This window comes from Pelodiscus sinensis, chromosome 1 (assembly GCF_049634645.1).
Source record: "Pelodiscus sinensis isolate JC-2024 chromosome 1, ASM4963464v1, whole genome shotgun sequence".
Taxonomy (NCBI): Eukaryota; Metazoa; Chordata; order Testudines; family Trionychidae; genus Pelodiscus; species Pelodiscus sinensis.
In genome coordinates, this window is record NC_134711.1 from 267,687,577 (window position 1) to 267,705,443 (window position 17,867).

The 17,867-nt window shown below is 38.3% G+C and overlaps 1 protein-coding gene across 4 annotated transcripts in view; it reads left to right on the forward strand.

Annotated features, from left to right (window-relative positions):
• The window catches only part of TBC1D4 (TBC1 domain family member 4), a 162,818-nt gene extending 147,480 nt beyond the window's left edge, over nt 1-15,338 (forward strand). For all 4 annotated transcript variants that reach the window (XM_075918883.1, XM_075918884.1, XM_075918886.1 and 1 more), the window contains 4 exons: nt 6,889-7,048; nt 10,302-10,471; nt 12,231-12,407; nt 13,179-15,338. In XM_075918883.1, coding sequence (XP_075774998.1) covers nt 6,889-7,048; nt 10,302-10,471; nt 12,231-12,407; nt 13,179-13,412 — 741 coding nt within the window. In that variant the 3' untranslated portion in view covers nt 13,413-15,338. The remainder of the gene's footprint in view (nt 1-6,888; nt 7,049-10,301; nt 10,472-12,230; nt 12,408-13,178) is intronic.
• Nucleotides 15,339-17,867: the final 2,529 nt, after the last annotated feature.

A 17,867-nucleotide genomic window follows, 5' to 3' on the forward strand; every position in this document is an offset into this window, starting at 1 on the left:
AGCTACTTCTGTCAATTTTCCAGAGTTCGAATTAGCGTGTCTGGCAAATTCTCTCGTTCAGCCAGCACCAAATTCATGTAAGGAAAGTGCAAGAAACCTCCTGTTCAGTAATTACTGAAGTACTTGCCAATAAAGTAAATTTCTTCCTAACCCTAAGCTATTGTTCGATTTATGCTTTGAAGCATATCAATTTCAATTTTAGAAAAATCCTTTCAATTATCTTTTGCTCTTCATTTTATCCATAAAATTATCCAGTTAGAATCCAGTCATGTTTTCATTTGATGCCTTTCAATGACAGGGAGCGTTCCTTTGTTTTTGTAATTGAGATGGAGGAAACAGAAGTGCCTGATCTACATTCTACATTATTTTGTATTCTTCCAGCATGTTTTCTTTTAATTATCTTAATTGAGAGAAGATGCAATCTCAGTCTCTGCCATCTAAATGGAAAACACTTTAGATCCTTTGATAAGGAAGCTAGATGGCCATTGAGTAAGTGGCTCTCACCTTAGAAAATGGAGATCTGAACTCTGCTTCCATTGCAAACAATTTGGGTTCAATTTCTTAATTTCTTGGAGACCTTTGCCTGTATCTTAAAACCACTATGACAGGTATAACTGGCAGTCTTCAGATTTGAGGTTAAAATTCTTAGCAGCAGAGTTATGAGCTAAGATGTATGAGCTCTGTCACATAGCTGTACACAACGTGCACAACTTCTGCCCTGTTATACCTTGCTTGTAGCATTTTATACTAGAACTGAATAAAATCTCTCTCAAATTAGATCAACAGTGACATCCAGTGGTCAGTTACATTAGTCCTGTGGATATTCCACATGAAGCATCAAATCACTTTTCTAATACAGGTTGAATGTCTCTAGTCCAAAACCCTTGGGACCTGACCAGTGCCGAAGCAACGAATTTGCTGGACCACGGGAGGTCAATATTGTCTAGCAGCATTGCCAATACTTCCACTGCTAACTGAGGGTATGTCTACACTACCACCCTAGTTCGAACTAGCGGGGTAATGTAGGCATACCGCACTTGCAAATGAAGCCCGGGATTTGAATTTCCCGGGCTTCATTTGCATAAGCCGGCCGGCGCCATTTTTAAATGCCGGCTTGTTCGAACCCCGTGCCGCGCGGCTACATGTGGCACGGGCTAGATAGTTCGAACTAGCAAGCCATTCGAGGTGTACAGATAGTTCGAACTAGCAAGCCATTCTGAACTATCTAGCCCGTGCCGCATGTAGCCGCGCGGCACGGGGTTCGAACAAGCCGGCATTTAAAAATGGCGCCGGCCGGCTTATGCAAATGAAGCCCGGGAAATTCAAATCCCGGGCTTCATTTGCAAGTGCGGTATGCCTACATTACCCCGCTAGTTCGAACTAGCGGGGTAGTGTAGACATACCCTGAGCTCTTAGAAGACATTTAGGGGTGAATTAGAACTCAATAACACAGAACACAGAGAGCCACGACTGGTGGCTTTAAACAAATTTTATGGGACTTTATTGAATATAACAAATTAAGCCATTATTTAAAACCATCAGTTCATATCTGAGAGCATATAACATATGTCTTATAGTTCATGCTTTCATTTTCTTACCTGGAATGACTAATGCCTGACATAAATTTGTTGTATTGAAAGTAGTAGGGTCACACTGTTAAACCCTTCACTTATAAACAGTGCTTCAGAAACTTATGAAAAGGATCTAGTCTAATTGTGTCTTTACCTGTCTCACTCATCTGTGGATATGGGTCTAGTTGAACTGTCTTTGCATATGGCTCAAAAAAAAAAAGCATTTGGGTGTTTGCTGTGCTTTAATTCATGGAATGCTGCTGTAACTAGTGAATACAAAACCCTATTCTATCCTTTAAAGCTTGAATTGTCTGAGCCACCAACAGGAAGATGTAGCCATAACTTCAGCCTTTTCCAAAACAATCTATAAAGTCTGAGTTCCAAATTGAGCTTCCTCCAGTACTGCATGTGTTTGACTATACCAATTTGACATTAAGCGGGAGCTGTCTCTTCCATATTTCTGCAGGAAGATTTTAAGACCATAGTGTGAGATGTGATTCATGCCTCAGGCTTATGCTTGATGACATTGTATATCTCTTCTCAGTGTCTGTTCTGGCTCAGGAAATGTGGGGCCTGTTTGGGTTTTTTGTTTGTTTGTTTGTTTCTTAGAATATGTAGAGCCTGGGAGCAGGTGGGTAAATACACTGCAAATCTGAAGTAATGTCAGCAGGAGGTTTGCCTTTCAGACTCACAACTTAGAAAATAGAGGCTGAAAGATATACACAAAATCAACTTCTATTTTGTTTCTCTAGTTTCAACAAAGCATGAAAGTGGCAGATCTTTGACTGCCTTTGACCAAGTGCCTTGGCAATCACATACCACTATATTGTTGTCAATGGCTATCTAATAATCTATAAACAAAACCTGGCTTAAGATTTTTTTTCTCTCCCTCCACCAGCAGCCCATTGTTAGCTACCTTTGAGAATACAATGGATTTCTCTGGATCCTTTTTGGGGAGAGGTCTGAGGAGGTGGTGTGGGGGGCTGGGAATAGGGCAGGACAGGCCCCAGTCACAGGAATTGTACCATAAATAGGAGGAATATTTCTCTTATTTTTTAAAACTCCAGATTGGTTATCTTTTTCTATAATGAACTGGAGAGTGTGAAAAGGAATAAAGAATTACTTCTTCTGAGAAAAGTACTTTATCAGTTGCAACTTCTGTCATCTGAATTCTTATGAAGTCAAATAGATACGTATATATCCATAAATTCCTCTTTTTTAAGAAGAGCATTGCTGCACATTTTTGTTTTTTAAAGCAAAGTGCTAACCATTTCTAGTTTTGTTTTCCATCTATTAAAGAAAAATTACTTTTGATAACTAGAACCAGTTTCTAGGTGATTAGCCTAGAAAAGTAGTTGATTTTAGACAAAAATATGCAAAAGTGATTATACAAGATAATTTCGCCAGAGGATTGAAAGCTAATTAAATGGAACATGTAGTTAAAACTAAATCCTTTTGGTTTTGGGCAGGATTAGAAAGCTTGAATAGTTCAAGTGCATAAGGCTTTACAAAGATGTGAACAATATTACACATCAAAGTAAATTTCTTTCCCATAGAAAGAATTATTGATGGATTTATAGGTCACTACTAATTGTTTAATAGAAAGATTGTCTAATAATAATAAAACGGCCACCATTCTCGTCTGTCTGTCAGGGGATTTTCAACTTTCACAAACACATACGTAAACGTATATAAAGATATGGATGTGCATTGAATTTGTATTGCAAGGGTTGGAAGGGCTTCTGCAAAGTTCTGAAGTGGCTTAGGGGATAGGGCATTTGCCTGGGGAGCACAGAGAGGTGGGTTTAAGTCCAGCAACGCTGGGAACAGCTGGAGGCTTGACATCTTGCTCTTCGGTGATCTCCTTCAACTTCCACCAGTATCAAGCAGTCCCATTTATAAGCACCCTGTTTCAATGAGATCTGCTGTGCATCTCTGCTACCTCTTTAGCTTTTGTGAATTGACTGAAAACATGACAGTGAGGGGATACAACATTTATCAAAATTTAAAATAATCTTTGAGAGGAAAAACTCACACAGGAACAGCTAAATATTTTACTGTGTAAATGTGAGGAAAGCCAACAACAAGGGGACTATTCACTCGGAAAAGTTTTGAGAATCATGCCAACTTGTAAAATGGTAGACGACCACAATAATCAAGTTTTGTCCAGTTTAGACAATGCGATTCTCTAAATGTTCACAATCACAGCGCAAGGTACCCTCATTGAGCAGAGAAGACAAGTACCTAACCTTTATCAAGCTATCCTAATAAAGGTCAATTGAACGGCAGGCATTCCAAAGAGATTTGGAATACATCTGGGTGCTAAAGTTATGCTTCAGTACAATATTGATCAAACAAAAGCCTTGGTCAATGGCAAAATTGGCACCATCACCAATATAAAATGGCCCCACTTCTGCCGCAACCAAATTCACAAAACCGATATCCCTAAAGTTGAAAATTAATTCAAAGGCAATGTCGGAAAGCACATAATCGAGCCAATCGTGTCAATTTCAAGCAAACTTTGGATATGGCTTGGTGGAGTGGCAAATGCTTCCAATCATACACGCTTATGCTGTCACCATCCACAAACTACAAAGAACCACGGTAGATAGAGCAGTTGTCAATCTTGGCTTTCAGTACTTTGTGCCAACTCAACCATTTGTGGCGCTCAATTGAGTACATTCTTTAGAAGGCATAGAGATTGACAAAATCAATGCAAACAAATTAATGGGTGACAATGTTTGTCATAAAGAAGCTTTAGAAGAATTACAGCCTCTTCGAAGCCTTCCTTCTTTTCACCACAAAGCAATTGATCTATCACCTCGATTATTTTATCCTTCCCTTACACTCAACAACTGATTTTCATTACAAACATAAATACCTACAGCAAAAAAATTTTTGTAGAAAAGCCTAGCTCAAAATATATAAGCATATCAAAATGGACCTTGGAGTTTTTGTTACTTCAAATACACTAGATTTAAGACCAAAAGGACAAAAGTTAAAAAAAAATTAAAAAAACTTTGTAAAAGGACAGTCTTTCTAAAAGCGCACCAGAAGACTAAAAATAATAAAAAAGTGTACCAAAAGTCAAAAATAAAGTTTTAAACTAGCAATTTAGAAGAAAGATTGGATGGCTAAGTACGATTCAAGCTAGTTGCTAACTCTTAGCCATCCATTCTTTCTCCTATGTTGAACCTAAATTCTGGCAGTGCTCCCCAGCTAATAAGCTGCTCAGAACCCTAAGTCATTCCTAAACCCCATCCAGATTCTCCAGCTAATTATTCCCTCACCTATTGTGTCCTCAGGCCCCAATCCAGTAGGCATAGCTACTGGTTTGGGCTGCACACAAAGACAGAGGTAAGAATCTTGTGGGCTGGCTGGCTGGCATGCCTGTGTCCATCTATCCCAATCTATCCAGTAGCTCAGTGGTTACCTGGGATGTGGTAGAGCTGGTTTGGAATCTCCATCCTGCCTGATTTGGAACAAGGACGTGAATCTTACTCGCTCACATCCCAGGTGAATGCCCTGACCACTAATGGGATAGAGCTTGTTTCTCTGTAGTGTTTGTTTTTGTGGGAGAGAACTGGTTTGGCTTACGTTTTTAACTCCAGGAGAGGAAGGCTCATGGCTAAAAATCATGAGCGCAGATAGGCATCTCCCTTTGACCCACCAGTCAGCTATTTGTGGCTCAGATTAAGATGAGCTAGGGGGCAGAAAACCATCGGGGGACGAGGGGGGAGGAAGCAGGAGGCTCCCCAAACCCCTTCCTCTACATCCTGGCTTCTGAGGATGCCTTTTTAGGCCTCTACCCATACATTGTATAGGGACCTTGATACCTAAAGAGGACTGTGAACTCCATTGACACGACAGGATGCCCAAGTGTTAAGATGTACGACATCTAATCCTCTCAGCAAATTTAGGCCCCAAATTAGTTTTTGAAAATGAGATTTAGGCAGCTGTTTAGATGCTTTTGAAAATTTTTATTTGGTCTTTTTATTTCCATGCTATTGTATATTCTTTTCTAGATGTCTTGATCAAGGCCGCTGGTTAAAACCAAAAATAAAATCTCTGAATGTAGTCCCTGCTTGATGGGTGTTTGATGGTCTTTATGAAATTACTTTTGTCTAGTTTCTATTGTACAAAGAATAGTAGAACTGGAAGGAACCTTGGGAGGTCATCAAGTCCACTCTTTTATGTTTCTGTCCTGCACATTGCTATCTGAGCTGGTCCTTACTGACAGCCTCAGCAGAAAAAGCCAAGGACTATAATGGTTGAGGAAACTGCATCATCTCCTTAACCCTAGAAGGGGTCTATCCAGATCTTTGTAGATGATGTTGCGTGATATGTAAATAGTAGCAGATACTGTCAAATGGAGAACACAATTCACAAAACATTAAAAAAATGGGAAAGTAACTGATGAGTCATTCCTCCTTTAGGAATAAGATTCATGTAAAACACAGCTAACAACAGACTTGGGCAGGTAATCAATATCCTTTATCTTCTGAGAGGAAAGGAATTCTGTGTGCCACATGACTTGCTTTGGGCAGTAATCTGTCAAATAAAAAGGGGAAATGATTTGCTGCAGAGTATCATTATTAACAATGAATAGTGGCTTGAAACCAGTATTTTCACCTTTTCTCTTAGCAACTTTGACGCTGATTTTATGTAATATTTTTTCATATCACTCTTTTAAACTCTGTTGGCACTTGGAAGAGACTATGTTAAATACATGCAGTGTATATCAGTCATCTATCTCAAATCCATATTGTACCGTGTTGCACATACATTTATAATGTAGCTACCACTAAACCTTCTAGGAATAACCATAAAGAGATGGGGGAAATTAATTTCTGTTGGTAATTAAAAAAAAAATTAGCAGGCAAAAGCATAACAGGATGCAATGACTGAAAGCTGACACTAGATTAATTTGAATCAGAAATAAAGTACAGTTTTTTAACAGTAAGGGTAATTGGATCTGGTGCAAAAATTGCTGGATTAGGTTTTATGCCCTATATACAGGAGGCTGGATTAGATTATCATAATGGTTCTTTCTGACCTTAAAATCTGGAATCTGAATTCAGCTGATACTTCAATAATAAATGGTGTGGTTCAAACTGCTCCTTCTTCCTTCAAGTGTTTGGCTTTAATTCACAGAGTTTGAAATTCACTCTAAGGTAAGAGGATCCACAACAGACCTATACTTGGCTTAAGGTCCACTTTATTGGGCCTTCGGTACAGGGGTTGATTTCACCTGGAATACATTGTGAACTGATTACAAACTCAACATTTTTCTTTCTCTCTCCCAAACTTACTGTAGATTCAGATGTATCAGCTTTCAAGACTCCTCCATGACTATCACAGAGACCTCTATAATCATCTTGAAGAGAATGAAATCAGCCCTAGTCTCTATGCTGCACCCTGGTTTCTCACATTGTTTGCTTCTCAGTTTCCATTAGGATTTGTAGCCAGAGTTTTTGGTAAGAGATGGTGCTTTATTGCAGTAGTAAGTAGCATAATAACCTGTATAAAGTAAGAAAAAAGTGCATTGGAATATTTTTGACTTTGTTCCAGTGTCAGTCACAATTGGATTTTATTATCTCTCTCGCTCTCTCTCTCTCTCTATAAAAAAAATGTTCCTTCTGTGTCACAGAATGACATAATCAGGCTCTCTGGCTGCTTTCATGGCCAGAAAGAGAGGGGTTGGTGAGCATAACAAACCCGGGGGACAGCCCCCTAGTTTATTTTTTAAATAAGTCGGAGTGACTGCTGTTAAACTGAAGGAAAAACTGGAAACAGCAAATTCTTACGGAGCATAAACTTAATTGCTGTAGATTTAGTCTCACTGTTTTTAAATGTCAAGTAGACAGCAAAAACTTAACTCATTAACAGTGATACAGGTATTTTGCATAGGATTATTCAAGAGCAATATGTATAGTTTTGAGACATCTAAACTCTGAATTGTATTATTATGGAGACAAATATGATACCATAGGTTTTCAGTGCACACCATTTTTTTCTGTAGAGTTCATTAAAGTAAGCCATTGAATCCAGTAATGTGAACACTAGACTCAGTTTTGATTTCATGAGTATTTTTGCTATACGGGTATTAAAAATTAAACAGCTTCCAACTGTAGTACATTTCATATTCTATTTAGATAATCTTTTAAGATCTGATGCATTACAGGTCAATGTTTACTGAAAGAACTTCATAGGAACTGCTTATGATAGTGTTTATAGGAGCGTGTTAATAGTGAGCAATTTCTTTATCTCATTAATAGATTAGGAATAATAATTTCAAGTTTCTTCATTTTCAGAAATCACTTTTCATTCATACAGTCGTTGTAAGAATTTGTCCAAAAATACTACAGATATATAGATACATTTTCCTCATTTCTTTCTAACTGTACTATAGTCTCACATACTTTGCTCTCTCTTAAATCTATAGAAAACTGCTTTCAGTTTTTCCTTTCTAGCATTTGTGAACCATTTCTGTTTATTCCCATTTTTTTCAATTCCTACATTATTCAAAGTATCTGCTTAATTTCTTTCACCTTGTTTGTTTTCAAATTATTTTCCCTAAGCCTCACACTATATTTTTTCTCTTTTTGCTTTTAGAAAAAAAATAGACTGTAATTACATTTTATTTCCTATTTTGGGGCCAATTTAGAAAATTGGGTATTGGTTAATTTATTTCTCCGTAATGACGGGGAACATTAAATACTTCTTTCTTTCATTATATTCATGTTTATTTTTACTATTTTGCTTCTGTAAAGATAAAAACTCTGGCTTGTTTTGTTTTGAAATACCATTCTCATGTTTTGTTGCTCCAATAGACTTTGAAGTCTAAGAGTTGCCTTTTTTTTGAAGGGAGGATCATAAGTTGTTGTTCCCTAAATAAATATAGCAGGATCATAGAATATTAGAACTGGAAAAGACCTTGAGTGGTAATCAAGTCTAGTCCCCTGCCCTCACGGCAGAACCAACCACTGTCTAGATCATCCTTATAGATGTCTGTCTAACCTGCTCTTAAATATCTCTAGAGATGGAGATTCCACAACCTCCCTAGGCAATTTTTCTCCCTCCTCCTTGTGATACCCTTTAGATACTTGAAAACCTCTATCATGTCCCCTCTCAGTCTTCTCCTTTCCAAACTAAACAAGCCCAATTATTTCAGTCTTCCCTCATATCTCATGTTTTCTAGACCTTTAATCATTTTTTGTTGTTCTTCTCTGGACTTTTCAAATTTTTCCACATCGTCCTTGAAATGTGGTACCCAGAACTGGAAACAGTACTCCAATTGAGGCCTCATCAGCACACAATAGAGCAGAATGACTTCTTGTGTCTTCCTCACAAATATATCTTCTGGAAATGTATCTTCTGGATTTATATAAAAAATGTTCCTATTAGGAGTCTTAACCCCCACTCCTGCAATCTCATCTGTTCAGACAAACTCCTGAACCTTGTGGAGCACAGCTTACTTAATGAGATTCCCTGGGTGAAATCTTGGAAGCAAGTGGCAAAAATTCCAGTGACTTCATTGGGGCCAGACAATCATCCCATACAGACATAAGGATCTGCCCAGCAGATCAGATTGCAGATCAGGGCTTTAAATTATAAACCACAAAAGCATTGGCATGGGTTTTGAGATAAATAGGCTTTTTTAGTCTTTTAAAGAGCTTCTATAACTTCCAGTAATGAGGTAGTAATTGACTACATTGAAACCAGCAGGATAAAATAGTCATTTATTAGTGTTTAATGATCAGCCCCCAATAATGTACGTTTGTTTTTTTTAAATTACCAATATGCGTTGTTCTTAATACGGTTACTACAACATATGTAATAGGATGGTGGGAAGGAGCATGTGCCAGTGCTCATGGGGAGCCGGCTCCCATGGAGCCCTGCTTTCCCTACTGCACTGCTGCCTCTTTACCTCCCAAAGAGGCAGCAGCGTGGGGGCAGGTGGGCACTGATATGCATGAGAGCCAGCTGTTAAGCTAGTTCCTGGAGCATGCTGTGAAGCTGCCTGACCCCCTCCACCCCACGAGTGCTGCTGCCTCCCACAAAGGCATCCATGTGAGGGTGGGATAGGCAGGAGCCGGTGCTCATGGGGGGCTGACTTAAAAGCTGTCTTCCCACAAGTACCAGCTCCCATGGAGCCCCCTGCTCATCCACACTGCAGCACAGAGAGGACAAGGGGACTCCCCAGGAGTGGGGCCAGGAGTGCACTGTCTGCCATCCCCATCCCCAGTGACTATCGAATAATCATGTCACTGCTAAGATTTTGTGCAGTGACATGATTATTGAATTAATATCTAACATCCCTACCACATACCCCTTGTGTTTAAATGTGTAACCACTGAAAATTTCATCAGTTACACATTTTATAAAAATAAACTCATTTTAACATCACTGTCACACTTCATAGGTCTTCAAAGTGTGCTTATCTAACAAATATACAGACTTTTCCCCCCAAAAGCACTGTATCTGTAAAAAGGTAGTAAAAGTTTTGTACATTTTTGTCTTTATTAACCAGATGCTGAAATATTGGTCTCTTCTAAATAATAAAAATAAAATACTCAAATTAAGAAGGACCCTACATTCATTTCCCTCCTTAACATACTTCTGCTCAAATATAGAAAGGTAAAGGAAAGTATCCCAGCACCAAAATTAACCCAACAATTTTTTATCCTTCTTTTCAATGCATTTACAATAATTATTTTTCTGTTTTAGACATTATCTTTCTTCAAGGAACTGAAGTCATATTTAAGGTAGCTCTGAGTCTACTTAGCAGCCAAGAATCACTTGTAATGGAATGTGAAAGCTTTGAAAATATTGTTGATTTTCTTAAAGGCACTATCCCAGACATGAGTAGTCTTCAAATGGAAAAGATTATTACCCAGGTGAAGTTGTTTTTCCCCTTTATTTCTTGTGTAATTTTATTTATAAGATACTAACCCTAAGATGAATACAAGGGTCTCTGCTTATGAAAAGTCACTTACTTCAATTTCTATATCAGTTGGTTCCCCCCTCAGTTGCTATGATGCTAAATTCAAGAAGTAGTCTTCTGGACTATACACATAATCTGTAAATCCTATCTATATTTATAGTTTTGATGGCCTCTAGTATGATCAAGATCCATCACTAACCAAGAGTTAGTTTCAATTTTTTTTTTATAATAAGTGATATCTCCTGTCTGAGACAATAGTCACTGGAAAAATTCAGCCTTCACTGATGAGAGACAGAGCTGTATCTAATCTGAAGATTTTCTGACTTCATTTATCTAGGAATTCATGTAGGCTGCAGCTGAATGCTTAAAAAACTTTTAAGCTTAATTGTCCCAACACACTGAAGTATTATTCCCATTTTACCAAAGGACCCTCCCCCTCTCCTGAGACAGCCACCACCAGCTTGGCAATGGATGGACCTGGTACCCTTGGGACATAGGATGGATAAGGGGGGGACCAGAATGTAGGGAGGCTGGGGGGCTCCTCCAGTGATGCAGTGAAGAAGGTACCCACCGCCAGAGCCAGAGATTGAGGATTGGGATAAAACTGGGAATGAAGTCTCGGTCCCAGTCTTGTATCTTAACAAGAAGCACTGTCTTGTTTTCTCAGAGTAGCTTTAGTTGAAGCATGGGGAAAATTTTAGAAAATCCTTAGGATCCAGTTAACACTTTGATTAAACTCACATTGATAAACCCATTCAGACGGGGTTCTTGCTAACAATTTCCCTGATGAATAGGGAAAGATTTTTTCCCCAGAAAACAACGCTAGCCAATCCATGCCACAACCTATCGGTTCTCATCTAATATACTTTTAAGCATGGTTCTCAAATTCCTGACCTCATTGGTTGGGATTATCATGTAAGAGCCTTGCTATCCCCATGGACATTGAATTGGTATGTATATTTCCTATTATGCCTAACAATAGGTAATACAAAGCAATAAGACAAAACAGTAACAGAGTATTAAAGCATCATGAACTTCATTGTTAATGAAGTTGTTAATGACCTGCTTAGATTTGAGTCTCCTGAAAAACAGCAAACATCAGTCTGAACCTGAGTTTTCTGCTTAGCAGACTGTTGCTAAGACTTTCTCCTTCAAGACTGGTGTCAACCTAGCCTTTGCCACTCTTACTTTGGAGCCTCCATGAGGCTATATTTCAAGGGCTCCATGAGGCCATATTTCAAGAATAGTCTATGTATTAAGTGCTCATATAGTCCCCATCACTGTAATATGCAAGAGCCCCGCAATCCTGAATGTGGTTATCCTCACAACCCTCTGAGGAGGAAAAAGCAATCCCCTCCATTTTACAGATGAGTGTCTAATTCCTACTTCTATCTTTGAAAATCTTTCTCCCCACCTTTTTATATTTCTAAGTTAGAGCAGATACCTGCATGGTCTGACTGTTGGATGAGTCAGCAGAACAGTTTTGCAGAGTCTAACAACCTGATATTGAATGAGCTGTGTTCTCATTTGGTGGCCTCAAATGGTATTCTCATTCTATGACCACTATAAAATAATGACCCTGTTAATTGAGGCAATTAAATCTATGCTAGATAGCAATTAAAATGTTAAGTAAAGCAAGCAGATTGCCAATTAACCAAATGAAGTTAATGCTTCCTCTTCTAAGCACAACTCTGTTTTCCCTCTCCTGGTAGGTTTTTGAGATGGATATTTCCAAACAGCTTCATGCCTATGAAGTAGAGTACCATGTACTACAGGATGAGCTGCAGGAAGGTTTGAATCCCTGTGATGACAGTGAACCTTTGGAGAAATTGGAGAGGGCCAACAGTCAGCTAAAGAGGCAGAACATGGATTTGTTGGAGAAGCTACAGGTAAATAGCCAAATATAACTGGATCACCATGCATTCACTTTTTCCAAGAATTCAGCCACCAGAGATTTTCTGTGTCATTTAAGAAATTGATTTTTTTTTAATATTTAGAAACTTGGCATGGGAAATTTGTTCCACAGCCTAATTGCTTCCCCAGTCAAGAAGTTCTTATTTTGTATGTTAGAAAGCAACAAACAGTGCCCCTCAGTCTAGTTACCTTTCCTGCTTAGAATGATCTCTGTGCAGGTACTCAGGATTCTGCTGCCTGCTCAGACTCCTGCAGCAGCTTCCCTGTGCTTGAGTTGATGCAGATCACTGAAGACCCCAAGTAGATCAGTTCCTTCCCTTTTACAACCTTTCAGTTCCTCTGTCAGGTGACTCACAGATCATCCCAGATCATTTGCCCATGGCAGGTGCCTTCATTATCAGTCCGTCTGTCTCTGGGCAAACTTATTCTCCTGGATGGAGCCCGTCTGTTGGCTTGGATGTTTGTATTTTAATACAGGACCATCCTATTTTAATGACCTTCCATTAGCAATTCCCCACTTGGAATTTCAGTCTAGTGTGAGAGAGGCACAGGAGAGAAGACAAAAACCTTCAGCCTGTAAAGATACATACAGAAAAAATGCACACAAAATTCATAAATTGTTCAGATCTTTGCAGTATGCTCATGAGTTGTTTGAAGGCAAATGGGGTACAACCACATGTGATAATAAAGGTCTTAATCTCAATCTTTTAGAAAGTAAAGTAAAATGTTATTACTATTTCATACAGATCGCTCATGCTAAAATTCAGAGTCTGGAATCCAGCCTGGAAAACATATTGTCCCGAGAGAACGAAATGAGGAGCTTAATCCAGTCACTGCAACAAGAGAAGATGGTATATCAAAAGACGGTAGAGCAAATAAGTAAATACCTGCCAGCAGAAGCGCTGTCTGACTGTGAACTGCTCCTAAAGGAAGTAAACTTTAACCCAAACAATAAAACAAAGCAAGGAAATAAGCCATAAGTAAGAGTTACAGGCAGTATAATTTCAAATATGAAGGAAAAGAAAAGAGATATATGCTGCTATAAAGGAACTCGGAAAGCAGCAGGTGATAGTTTGGCTAAAAACCAGTGCTGGGACTCATAGCAGTATATAGGCTGTGTCATTCTCATTATGCAAATCCCAGGTTATTAAAATAGATTTTTGTAATGGTTTGTACATATATCACACTGGGAAATAAAGGACTGTTGCATTTAATTATGACAAATAGCTGTATATTTAGAGGTGATTTAAAGGAAAAGGTCAGAATTTCAATAATGAAAGGCAAGGTGGTGGTAAATTAAAATTTCACTCTAGATGCATATCTTTTTGTCTAGCAAAATGAAGATAACGTGTCTTATATAGAGAATAATACTTGAAAAAGATGAATGTATTTTTTTCTCCAAAGAATAGCATGTTTCACATATTTTGTGGACTTCTGTGTCAACTTGTGTGTCTGTCACTGATGTGTAAATATAACAATAACTGAGGCTGACTGTCACTATGTGGCTCTTATGGTGAGAGTAATAATGCCATACACTGACTCAAATGTGCCAATCAGAAAGTTAGTCCCGCCTGCCTGTTAAAATTGGCAGGCATTATGTCACAGTTATGCCTAAAGAATTCAAAAGACTGAAAGGTCATGCAAAAGCAAGAGCGAGAAATGGCTGTTAGCTTACTTCCTGCCTCTCCTACCCCATGAGTTTGACAGTAAGAGTCGAAGGAAGGACATAGGACTGCAGAGTCGTCTGTACTTTGAGCTTAATTTCCTGCAGGTGAAATGATGTGGTAATGTGTTTAAACCTGGAGAGTTCTCAAATTGCTTAAGAAACCTTGTAAGACCTTCTGTTGTCAAACAGTTCATTGACTCCCCAAACAGTTGTACAGCAAATCTGGGGGGAGGGGTGGTTTAGGAAGCACTGAATGAAGTGGGGAGCTCTGAATCCCTATATACATCATATAAAAAGACGTACCAGGAAACTTTGAGGCTTGTGCTGTGTAAGTGTATAGGGAGAGAATTAGCTAGCCAGGCTTGAAATGCCATGTACCTTTCAGTTTCAAACGTTAGTTTGAAACACACCTTTGAAAGGAGGTATTATAAGTGCAGCTTAATGCTTTCAGGCTAGCCCTATTTTCTGATACCACCACTTCTTTGTAAACTTATTTTTCTGAGTCTGTGTATGCCAACCAAGGGACAATAAATAAGATGCCTACAGATCCGAAAAAGCCAATTGTGATTAGTGTAAATCAGCAAAAAGATTTGTTTGTATGTAGTAGACATGTATTTTGGAATTCATGTCTGAGTTGTTACTTGAATGTTAAAATGGATCATGTTATCTTACCATATATGCTATAGTCCAGGCAGTTTTTTTTAAGTATAAAAATCAAGCAAAGTGCCAAATTCAGCAAAGTGTCTTTTACATGTAAGATTGATTAGAAAGCAAATGTTGACTGTAACTGCTTTCTATGTCAATGCTTTATGTTAATTTCAAGGAGGGGAGGGAAGCAACAGAATCACTGCTTTGCTACTCATTGCTGCAGGGTTTAATTTTATTTCCACAGTAGTTTTCTTATTTGGTAGTACTCATTCAGTTACTGTATTTATCTTTCTTATTGGAGTTGGGTGCAAGCTCTTATACTGTGTATAAAATTACATACAATCTGTCTTGGTATTTCAATAATATTTCATTGCACCAGAATGAAAAATGCCAAGTGAAAAGGCAGTTAGTTCAAGGTAAATTTTAGCCAATATGTATATACAGAACTAATCCCAGGGAACTGCACTACAGTGTATTACAAGATCAAGGGTGTTCAGATATACATGATTTTTTATGTGCTTTTCCTGTTTTCACATATATCCATTTTTTTCATGTAATGCCTGGAGAATTTCCAATAAATGTAATTGCTGCATTTCCCATGGCCACTGGCTTTTCACTTCTCTTTCCCGTTTCTAGTACCAGTTTCTCACTTTGAACAATGCTGTCTTCATGGAAAAATTAAGGAATCTATTCAGTCTGTGTAAAAAGAAAATACAAAAGGACAGGAAAAAATGGAAAGCATGACCATTTTATAATACACAAAGCATATTCAAAACATTTCAGAGCCTGAACTTGTTTTTAGTTGTTCACTTTCAATAGACTACTTTCAATGGACTTACATATTAGGAAAGATATTATAGGTATTTGTTTAATACAGAAAAAGGAATGTGAATCTCTAACCTTTAGTGTCCTCATTGAAAAACCTAAACTAGCGGTGACAAACTGTTTATTTTTCACCATGTATTATATTAAGAGACATGCATCATGGCCTTTGTTTTACACACATACATAATTTGCAACACGTGTTTCTAGGGTGGTGTTACTGAAATGTAAAATCTACAAAGATCTGTTTCAGATGAATATCAAAAGTATCGTTGAAATTTGTTTTAGTTACAGGTTTATTGGGGTATATATACATAATTCACATCCTGACTCCCTAAATTCTCATCAAATCTTTATTTAAAAATAATCAAATTAGTAGTTTAGGCCCACAATGTGGATAAGTTGAAATAAACAAAACCAAAAACCAATACAAATGTTCATGGTCTGCAAAGCCAAAAAAGGGTTGGATGGGTGAGGGACTGAGTATGTTGCTTCAAGTTTAAACATTTCTTTGCACTATTGGCAAAGCTAATGCACTGTACATCCTCAGGGTCTCCAGATCCTCAACTGCTACATCTCACAATAGCTCAGACCTCCTTGGGGTATCTACAGATAGTGGGTATCAGCCTAGATCTCAGCATCTCTGACTTCCATGGTCCAGGGCTTTAGCTGTTAACAGGTCAGAGCCAGCAACACACCTCCTTCCTCTCTAGTAGTCGTCCCAGACTGAGTTGGGCTGTCCCCTTTTATAGTAGTCATGCATTTGGTGCACAACCAGTAGGGACGGGGTATGTGCAGCTTCCTCAGCCCACAATGAGAAAATATCAACCGAGAAAAAAAAGCCTACAAACATATGGCCTTTGTATTTCAGTTTAGGCTACCAGAGTTTCTGTTATATTCAGGCTCTCTTTTCCTAAACGGACTGTGCATACACAATGCTCTCTCTTCCTGGATTTGTTGTATTAGCCTCTTTGATCACACAGGATTTAGAGCTTTACCTCCAAAAATGTGCTTGTCCAGAACCCAACCCTCCTTCCCTGGCCTCCTTTTTTCTGACCTATCCTGTACCACCTCCAACCATCATGCACTCTTTATCTTCTATGTCTGTGTCCATGTCTTTTGCTTTCATCCTCCCATTTTGTCTGTAGCTCCACTGATTTTGTTTGCAACTCTTTGTCACTCTTCCCCTCATCTTTCTTGGGGCACGTCTAGAATGCCCGTGGCTTTCGAAAGAAGATATGAAAATTTGGTGTGAATTGGCATATCTTTGTCCAATCCCATTTTCGGAAGAGTTTTTTTTGAAAATAAAAGCAAACTAGGCACGGTTCTTTCAACCCCCCCTCCCCTTTTTTGAAAGAACCCTTCTTCCTAAAAAAAAATGAGGTGTACAGGGTTCTTTCAAAAAAGGTTTTTTTTTCCCCGAAAGAACCACGTCTAGACTGCTTTTTTTTTTCTCCAAAAAAACTCTTCTGAAAACGGGATTGGAAGATATGCAAATCCATGCCAAATTTGCAGATGTGCCCTTAGCAAAGGACAAGGCAGCAACGTGTGCTGTCCTCATCACCTTTACTGGTGCCAAGGTCTCAAAATGATCAATATGATTCCACATTTTGTTGTTGAGGAAATTGAATTTCATACTTCTAGATCTTTGTAAGCAGTACAATTATACAAGGACAACTAGATAAATTTGTTCTTTTAAGCCTGCCTATTGGAATATATGTATTTTACAACTATCACTATTGAGTCAGCTTCTTACAGGAGTTGCCTTTAAACTTTCCAATTTTGCCTTACTAGACAAGGTTACCTCACTGTCTGCTGTATTACCAACATTTTCTTAACCAAACATCCTGAAAATTCAACAAAAATAAAGGTGCAAAGGGAGGGCTATAAAGTAGTTTCCAACTAGGTATATTCCTAAACTGACCACGAGGTGCCACTGTTGATTTTACTTATCGATGACATTTTCTTTTCATGTCTATAGTGTTGTTGTGTCTGTACCAGGATAGTAGAGAAACAAGGTGGGAGAGGTATCATCCATTGTTGGATCAACTTCTATTGATGAGAAAGACAAGCTTTCAAACTTACACAGAGATGAAACTGAAGTTGGTCCAATAAAATATATTATCTCACCCACTTTATCTCTATTTTCTTTTCATAATAGCTTTTTTAGTGTTCAGATGCTCTGTCTGAACCACATAAAATATTGTGTTTGTGAAGCACCAAGATTCTGCTTTAAACAAGACAGTTCAATTATTTTGATTTATGGTAAGATATAACATTTTACATATATTATCACAAT